The 9,884-nt window shown below is 41.8% G+C and overlaps 2 protein-coding genes across 2 annotated transcripts in view; one reads left to right on the top strand and one right to left on the bottom strand.

The window, feature by feature from the left end:
• LOC122843333 overlaps positions 1–9,884 on the top strand; it is a 705,002-nt gene that overhangs the window by 38,012 nt on the left and 657,106 nt on the right. The gene's annotated exons all lie outside the window — the stretch shown is intronic.
• On the bottom strand, positions 22–8,140 carry adck5 (aarF domain containing kinase 5). The gene is made up of 15 exons (XM_044137994.1): positions 7,815–8,140; positions 6,769–6,851; positions 6,533–6,682; positions 5,902–5,977; positions 3,990–4,190; positions 3,780–3,920; positions 3,585–3,698; positions 3,379–3,510; positions 3,209–3,292; positions 3,048–3,129; positions 2,569–2,647; positions 2,410–2,501; positions 2,083–2,335; positions 1,843–1,959; positions 22–867 (listed from the first exon to the last, which is right to left on the bottom strand). Exons 1-15 carry the CDS (start codon positions 7,836–7,838, stop codon positions 765–767), a joined length of 1,731 nt encoding a protein of 576 aa, XP_043993929.1. The 5' UTR covers positions 7,839–8,140; the 3' UTR covers positions 22–764.

The raw sequence follows: 9,884 nt of genomic DNA, 5'->3' as shown, positions 1-9,884 counted from the left end.
TATTGATCAAAGACAACACAATGGAGAGGTAGAACATTTTATTGTCATGTAAAAAAAAACAATTATTCTATTTAGTGGCTTGTTACTTTAACCTTCATCGAGAGATCTGTTGGCTCTCTCTAATCGGTAGAGTTTCACACGTCTTCAGCTCACAGACAAATCAGTTTTAAATGCAAAGATTGAGTTTGACTAGATGACCAGAGGCCAACCGGTAAGTCGGCCCAGATTTCCTTCATTTTGGGAGATCGGTGATCGGCCGAAAATGAAAATCATCCAGGTCGCGTCTGGACGTGTGCGATTAACAATACTCACACAACTATTGTCAACTTAAGACACTTTTCAGAAAAAATAAAAAAATGATCAGCTAAAAATAAGATTTTAAAGCTCAGCCAGAAACGGTGCACCCCAAAACCTTTTCAGACTGCAACGTACAGCTTTTTAAAAAAAATGTCACTGTACTGTTCCTCTAAACACAAATGGACGAAAAATAAAATTAGCCTTAAATGCACTGAGATCATTATCACTGGCTGTCATATTCCATCGTGCTGGAGCTGGGCTCAGTGCTTCACTCGTCACACAGAGCTTCTTCAGATTCTCACCCATCCTGACAATGAATGTGATTTGACTAAAAATGTGAAATCAGCAGCATCTCCGGCAGTGATTTATACCCTGATTGCTGAGGAGACCCTGAAAGGGAGGGTCCCTTCAGTGAGCTGTATTCACTCGTATTTGGAACGGCTCCACCTGCTGTTGAATGTCAGTAACTACGTCAAGTAACTGTAGACTTCGGCGTCCAGAGTAACGAAGCCGAAGATCTCCAGCAGCCTCAGGCAGGTGCGGGTCAGTCTCATGATGGCCATCTCAGACCTGAAGGAAGACAAACGGCTTACGCTAAAGTCTGGACAGGCGAATAAAATGTAATAGTTTTTAATGACCCTTTTAATGCCAGCGTGAATTAAACTCAGGACAATACAAACTATAAAAGTAAGAGATGATTGGTTGATCTTGCGGCATTATAATAAGCTTAACAAAAACTTCAGGATTTATTTGCGGTTCTTGGCAGCAGTTTTTTCCCCCCCTCATGTTGCTTGTGGCTCTCTACAGTCTTAACACGAAGTGCCTAGCTTAAAAGCTTTTTTTTTTTTTTTTTTTTTTTGCACGGACTGCTCATAGTCTCGTAAGGGTTAGCAACAAAAGTGAGTCAATGGTGAAAATGAACGTCGTCCAGACAACTGACATTAATTTTGCCCACGAGTCACATCGACCGTCTGGAGTCGGAACGTGATGAAGATGTCTGTGCGCGACTCAAACATTTGCCTGACAGAAAAGAAAAAAAAATTGACATACCATATATATCGTTTTTAATACATGATACGCGACATTAAATGGTCCTAAAGCCACAAAATGTAAGATCTGTGAGATTTAACATATTAAAGGTCAACTTACACTTCTATAATATACTTAAGACTTTATTAGGATGTGCAGACACGCTGTTGGATGCGCATGTGAACAGCAACTTTCTACTGTTGCTGAAGATTTACCATGGTTGGATGAATTTAGGTCTGGACTTTGACTATGCAATTCTGAATGCTATGATCTAAACCAGAGGTGTCCCCACTGTAAATGTTGGGAACAACACAAACAGTTTTAATTATCAGGCTTGCTTTCTCTTTGTTCAGAAATGCCTCACAACCTCAGGTGGGGGTCGGAACGTAGGCAGACAGACTATTCATTGGTTTTTAAATTATTATTATTAATTTTATTATTAAAATCACCCAACAAGTGATTTTAAAGGATGAGTGACCCAAGTCTTGTTCTTGATGAGAACAAAAACATGCTCACCTTAAAGCCACTTGAAACTTGAGGCTCTCCCATGCCGTCCTGTACCAGCTGATGACCCGTAACCTGGGCAGGATTCCTGTCTTCTCCGCCTGAATCTTCCCCCAGCCTCGCACCGCGCTTAGAAGTAAAGTAAAAAGCCACAAAGGGAATCTTTGAAAGGTAAGCTTAAAATGAAGCCATGTGTTTTTAGCTAGCACATCATCCCAAGAAGAGGAACTTGTACAATCCCCTAACTCTTACCTTTTGGCCATGACAAAGTAGCGGTCCACCGGGGCCCCCAGAGTGATGTTGATGCTCCGGACCGTGTTGATGTTCCGGAACACCAGCAACATGGGCCGGGGCATGGACTTCAGCACCTGCATGATGCTCTCGAAGCGGTTGACGGCCATTTGTCGCATGTAGGCCGTCTCCTCCCGGCTCAGGATGTTGGACAGGGCTAGCGTCCGCATGTTGATGGGGCGCTGCAGCAGCATCTCGCAGAACAGGAAGTACTCTGCAAACACTCTCAAGTTATTTTCTAGCTTCGGTTTAAGCGCCATAAGAACTGAGAACAGTATCCTTAGTTACCTTTGACCCCCAGAGCATCGGAGTACGTCTTCATGCCCTCCTTGTCTCTCAGGACAATAGCCCGCCACAGTTTACACAGAGCCTCTCTGTTTCTGAGGTCAAAGGTCACAGTTAGAGCCACATGTGCTTTATCAAAAGCATCAGTGAAACAGGCCTTACTTTTCGCTGAGGAATTCGTACAAGCCGTGGTCCAACAGCACCAGCTCGGCCTTCTTATCTGGACCTTGCCTCACCAGAACTGCCAGAGGGAAATCAAACGCTCAGACCGCTACCTTAGTTAGCTTTTTTTGACATCAAAGAAAATTAGATTTTTTTTTTTTTCAAAGCCAGGTTTTCAATTTATGGATATAAGTTTTATGAATTTGATCCTGTAAAATACCCAGGTAACCTGACTCTAAGAGTAACGACGACTCAACTTGTTCCAGGGTTCCTACCTACACAATAACTCCAATCCAAACTTTTCCAGACTGCTGGAAACCTTTTTCCAAAACATATCTGAAATTGAATCACCCCAAGAAGGAGTTTGTTCTGGATATTTATGTCTGGACACATCTTGTCGGTACCACAATCCCAGTCATGGGTTTCATTATGTCAGAAGTGATGAACCGTTCAATCAGCAACCATCGGGATATACCAACCATTTCCAGGATGAGGGTCGGCGTGGATAAAGCCGGTGTAGAATATCTGCTCTGCAAATATTCGGATCAGTTTGTCAGCAGTCTGGAACACAAACACATCAACGTCTCAGTTACGATTGACGTCAAGAACTTCTATAAACAGTATCGAGAGATCAGCTCACATCTTTCAGACTTATTCCTTGCTGCTTGATTTCTTTCACATTGTTGATTTTGCATCCGATGCAAAACTCAGCCGTCAACACCCTCTATTCCAGGACAAAAATAAAATAAATAAATAAAACCGGTGATGAAGGTGGGTTTTGTTTTCTTTATGTTTGATTAAAAAGCTTACTTTACTGGTTTGCTCCCAGAAGACTTTGGGAACAACTACAAAGTGAAAATGCTTCAGCTCCTCGGCGCACCTTTCTGAGTTTCTAGCTTCGTTTTCAAAGTCCAGCTCCTGAGCCAGAGTTCCCTTCAAGTCCTGCAGAAACCAAAGTGAGAACTGGTCAACAGACAGAAGCAGCAGATCTCAGAGAAACTCAACCATCTCCAGACCTTAAGGACCCATCGGAATCCAAAGCTGGGATGCATGAATTTGATTATATCCAGCAGGATCTCCAAAGTTCTGATATCCCCGTCGAACCTGTCCCTGAGGTCAATGTACTGCACCTGCGGGAGGGTAATGGGCGGCGCAAGAGGTCGGGTCAGAAAGCTGACAGACAGATGACCCACAGTGTTCGTGCAGCTCACCTTCACCGCCACAGGAGTCCCGTCGTAGAGCTCCGCCTTGTGAACCTGAGCCAAGCTGGCCGCTGCGATGGGCTCGTAGTCGAAGGTCTTGAAAAGCTGCTCGGGGGTTTTGTTGAAGTCCTCCAGGAAGAGAGCGTCCACCTGTTCCAGTCGTACACATTAAACCCTCTCCTGCAGAACTGGCTGTCCTGTTTGTGCTCCAGAACTCACCTCCTTGTACCTCCGGTTTAAGGCTTGGTCCTCCAAGACCTGCAGCGTGCGGATGTATTCGGGGGGCAGCAGGTGGTTGAAGGCACAAAGTCCTTGCCCCAGCTTGATGTACAGCCCTCCGTTCCTTAGGGCTCCTTCCACCATGTAGTCTGCTGCCCTCTGGTGGCAGGCTGACATCTCGGACAAGTAGGATGGGCTGCTCTGGCAGGGGGGCAGGACGGAAGTCGCACATGATTGTTTGTGCCTCTTCATCTCTTCAACTGTCAGTGACCCTTGGCCTCTGAATAAAGACTCTTGAACCTTTTCACATTATCATATTGCAACGCAAGAATCATTCGGATCTGCGACACACCAAACCAAAGTAGAGTTTACTCCAACTCCAACTCTTCTCTGCCTGGCTTTCTAACAATACGGACAGACAGAGATCGGTGGCAGAAGTAAATGAGGTGGATTGCCAATGCTGTCAACCTGGACATGTGACTGTGGAATATTATCTCTGCTGCCAAGTTGTTAAACTGAGACTTCTTCAGATTCATTGCTTCCACCTCACATCATTGCCATCAACAGCCACAATAAAAATTAAAAATTAAATGCAACCAGTTGTCTTCAGGAGTCAATGAGAAAATAGAGTTCTCCTGTTTTGATGGAAGACTAATAGACCGTCCTGATGGTGAAACATAGCGGTGGTGGATCGTACTGTGGATACGGCCCTTTCTATCAAACTTTATGTGAAATTGATGGAGCTAAATACATGGTAACACATGGCCTGGTAAAAACCAGCCCCTGGTTTAATTTCATACAGAGGGTCTGGACCCTTGGCCATTGAGAACAGCCTACTTACTGGAGGCATGGACTCTATTGAAATTTTCAACTTTACTCGGTAGCTAACATTTGTCCGTGACACATATGCAATGCACCAGTTTGACGTTATGAAGTTTACCGGACATTTCCTGTGAAATTCCTCCTCTGTGAAGAGAGAAGTGCTGCCAACATGGACTGAACGGCTTCGTTCCCTTCCTCCGCTGCCATTGATAAAACTACAAGCAGACTGCAATTCTAAAACACTGCAGAACATAAACGTCCTCGTTCACAATTTACTTCTCCTACCATTTGCCGATTGGCCCGTATGGAATTCTACTGGAGAAATCTCAGTCAAAGGGAGAAAGCCCCGACTGAGCGCAAGGGAGAGGAGAATCGAGTGGAATTGCATAGCTATGGTCAGGCTAGCTAGAACTGGAGTCATAACTGAAATTAGTGATGGTCAGGAGCAGGACTGCTGTGTCAAGGTTTGATACAATGAAACCTGTGTCAAACAGGCAGCTTTGTTATGTTTCAATGGTTCAGTACCTGATGCAATGGCTTATGTAGAAGTGAATCGCTGGTTAGACTTGTGGAGAAGAAACTTGTTTAAAGTATTCCCCTAATGTCTTATGCGTTATTTTTCTATCCTTCTAAAACAATAGAAAAAAAGTCAATAAAATTCTTAATTACACAATAAATATAAGCTGCTAAGTATCTATACATGTTCAAAATAATTATCACGTTAAAACGTGATAGTGCTCCAAAATAGCGCCCGAGACACGTTGGACCGGGTCCTGCAAAAAACAGGACATTTCCTCACTTTCTAAAAATATCCCGGGACGCCCGGGACAGGACGTGAAATACGGACATGTCCCGGCAAATACGGACGTATGGTCACCCTAGAAGTGAAGCTGAAGATGCCTACCCTACAGGCTCGTGGAGTGAAGCTGCGCTTCACATTTTTGGCCACTAGATGTCCCCAAATACAAACACTTGAGCACATTTGAAAAGCCGTGTCTGGCCAGTTATTATATCGCATGATTTCGATTGAGGATCTCAAGATCCCACAGTCCATAGATTTGAATAACAATAATCTCCACACGGGTCTTACCTCGTCCATCCCACGCAGAGCCACGTTGGTGGTCCACCAGTAATCCATAGAGATGAAGATCCCTACAGAGAGAGACCTGGAGGAACACACATCAGACGGCGCTTGTAATTTGGACGTGGAAATATTAAAACAAAACAAAAAAGAGATAGCGATAACTGCTTCTGGATTACCTCGCTGGGTCACAAGTGTAGTTTTATTTTCCCTAAAGGATCCATAAACCATAATTCTGCTGCTGGTTCTAAAACCTGTTTGGGCCCGCTGAATATTATGTTAAGCAGAAGATTATGATCTGGTTAAATTTTCTTTCTTCCTTTGAATTGAATCAAAGCTAAAAACACACCCGGTTAGAGTTGCCTTTGATAAGTAGATTATCATATTCGATGTATATTCACTTGATGATTTTGATGACGCCATTTTACAAAATGTAACGTTTATTGCCTGTTTCATAATTAGGTTTTTGTGTTGTAAAGCACTTTGAACCGCCTCGTTGCTGAAACTTGATTCACAAATAAACTAAAGTTCAGAAACGTGGAGATTGTTCCGTGCTAATTCAGACCCGGAAGATAGTAACTAAATGTATTCCGTACTTTTTAAGACCGAGTAGGAGGAACCCTGCATGCACGCAACAAACCTGCAGAAACGACCAAATCCCTCGACCACAATCCTCATCCTCCTTCTCTGCCTCGGCTCTGCAGCGGCGTACTTCACGCCTACTGCCAGGGGAAAACCCACAGAGAGACCGAGAAGGGTCTTCCAGAGCAGCCCCCTTCGCTTCCCCGGCCTGGAAACAGAACAGACTTAATCAAGGAGAAGGATATCCATCATGGACGGACGTCCAGATTGCATAAGTAGGACTTGAAGCAGTACCTGACGACGCTGAGGGATCTGGTTGTTCGGGCATTATGTGGATGTCTTCGCAGGAGAGCCAGATGATGATTGCATAATCTAAGCTACAGTAAAAACAAATAATTTTTATCTTATAACTAGGGTTGGTTGATAAATTGTTGTGACCAATTGATTGAATTTTTGGTTTTGAAGATTTAATTTTCGGAAAATGTGAATCCAACCCCCTCCCCACACACACACACACTTTTAGAAAATTTTTTTGCTGTCATTTGTAATTTATTTATTTTTTTTTAGAAAAGTAAAAGAAAAAAAAATTGGATGTCGTTGTGTCGGAGATTTTATTTTTAAGCCATATTACCAACCCTACCAATCCTAGTAGCATACATATTAACTGGTTATTAACCAGGCCTGTTTGTGTGTGTGTGTGTGTATGTGTGTGCGCGTGCGTGCGTGTGTGCGTGTGGTTGATGGCTGGCAACTGAAAGTGAACTGTGGACCCTGAGAAGGATCTATCTGAGCGGACCCAGCCTCCCACACCGAGGTGTGGGAGGCTGGGTGTTTGCATGCATTCCAGTTGTTTGCATGCTGGGAAGGATGCAAGGGGGGAGACTCCTACCAAGGCCAGAACTGTTGTTTTTGTTCGCTGTCTGCATGTGAGGGACAAAATGTCTCTACCGCTGACAAATTGATACCCAGATAACGGGGATGTCAATGACCTGAGCACGGACATTAATGCAACAGGGTTCCTTCCCCAACTTTAGACAGCAAGGAGAGCGATTCTGAAGGAGGATCGCGACCAACACGCAGAGGACAAGTCGGGCGTTAACTATCAAACCCTTTTGCTGCTTCAGCCATCTGCCAAACTGACGGGAAGACTAGAAAACCACTCGAATTTGTGCATATGAAAAGCTTTGCCGCATTAATATTCTCCAGTGATATGAATGAAAAAGCTGTCATAAGAGAAAAACACATGACGATGAGTAATAATTAGCTGTTAGTCAACTAGCTGACCTCAAGAAATAACCCTATCGGACTGTGCGAATGGACTAAAAGTATGCTTTATTTACCACTCTCGATGTTTCCCCTGTCATGGCTCCCCACAGTGATTACAGCAGAGACGAGTAGCGGCCACAGGATTGCCCTCCAGCCAGCCGCAGTACCTCATTTGGCTACTAGCATATTGGTCACTCAAAGAGTATCCTCTGCGGGAGTCCAAGATGAAGTTCGCCCGTCTACTTCCGTCTCAGTTTACTACAGAGAGCTGCTCGAGAGAAGTCAAGTAGCGTCAAGCTTCTCTCCTGTGAGACTCTAGGTTCTAGGTGTTGCTGACGTATTTCCGCTATCCGAAGACGCTCGCGCTAGATAATTCCGTCCAAGTGCTCTTGGATTCCAAGTAGGTAGTTCCGTCAACTCACGTCACAACTGTGAAGAAACCGACTTAAAGACAAGTTGCCTTTGTAGAAAAAATTAATTGAAATAATCAGAAACATGTAAAAACAATAGCTCTTCTTAAGAAACTTACCTTTATCTCATAAGCGGATCCCTTTGCCATAATTAATTTTTTCCTTTTCGCTGTTGTAACATACTTTATTATATGTATTTGAGTGTACTTTTGCATATTTTTAAATAAATAATAATCGAAAAAAAGAACGTTTTTTTAAGAAAAAAAAAGTAGTTCCGTCAAAGTTGAAAGTCAAGCAGTTCAATCCAACTGTATGGAAAGCCATTTTAACATTTAATAACAGGACATGTATCCCAGATCTCTTATAAATCAATTCTTCTGAGTAAAAATGTACATTTGAGACATCTCTAATAGCATTCTTGTAATCTAAAATGAACGTTCCAGTTATCTTAAATGCAGAGGTGGATATCGAAGAATAATGTTATACTCACTTATTAACTTATTTTTTACTCATGTAAAAAGAAGGCGTCCAAGACATTACTCAAGTGGGAGTAAAATAATGTTTCGTAAAAAGGCTACATAAGTACTCAGTAACTGATCAGAACATTTGATTGATCATTTTAAAATGATGTCATCAGACAGACTAAAATGTAAGAGTTAGTACAAATTTAGTACAAATTCTGGTGTTTCAATGATTTAAATAAATTTAAAAAATACCATACAAATAAATGATAAAATTACAAAATAGCAAATTTAGGAAACTTAAACCGTTTTTCAAATCATTTTTTTTTCGATATAAAACTTATAAAATCAATACTAACAGTAGGTGATTCATATGATAGAACAGTGACATTGTATGGCGTTCACCTTTTATCTCTGTATGGCTCAGAAAACATCATGAGAACAACAGTAGCGCCACCTATCCACCAATACATTCTTTCTGTTGGGATGACCATTGTACATTCAATTCAATAGAATTCAATTCACTAATATCTAATAATATTTAATATTAATATTATGTTATTATCTATTCTATTCCATTCTATTCTGTTTCTGTGCACCTGGAAACAAATTGTGTATTTTTTCCTCCTAAAGAGCCTTCAGATAACATTTGTTTTCACCATGTAAATAAACTAATTTCCATTGTGTGTTTAATACTGAACGCCACAGTAAGTAATTACAGCCCAAAGTTTGACGTTGTCTTGAAAGCAGAACGCGCTTTCAAGATAGTTCAAGCGAACTATCTTGAAAACCTACTCTTTGGTGGGAGATTTCACAATAAAACGTCATTAAACGGAGGTGTGTGAGGGCATGTGCCCTTTTCCCGACACTGCGATTACCTAAGGTTTATGTCTCCCTCTCCTTTTCTTCGCAAAATCAAATTTATTGAAGGTTATCATTACCTTAAATAATAATAATAATTGCAGTATATCAGTAATCCGCTCCAACCTCATCGTGACAAGTAATTTGCACATTATTTGTATTGAACTAAGCCTATGACAGCAAAACAAAACTTTTGAGCAACAGACCTCATGGTGGTGGAAATTAGAGAATTTAAAGATTGCAAATATATTTATGTAGCTTCCAAATAAAATGATAATAATAAAAACATTAAAAACCCGGTAAAACTGTTTGCATGCATTTGTTAATTTATGATTTTTTTGTCAATAACAGTATTTAGAGTTAAATACTGATCAGAGGAGTGGTTTATGAAAAATAGTTTAAACGAAACCAA

This window comes from Gambusia affinis, linkage group LG14 (genome assembly GCF_019740435.1).
Source record: "Gambusia affinis linkage group LG14, SWU_Gaff_1.0, whole genome shotgun sequence".
NCBI lineage: Eukaryota > Metazoa > Chordata > Actinopteri > Cyprinodontiformes > Poeciliidae > Gambusia > Gambusia affinis.
The sequence above is the reverse complement of the archived record's forward strand: the minus strand, read 5'-3'. Positions and strand labels throughout refer to the sequence as shown.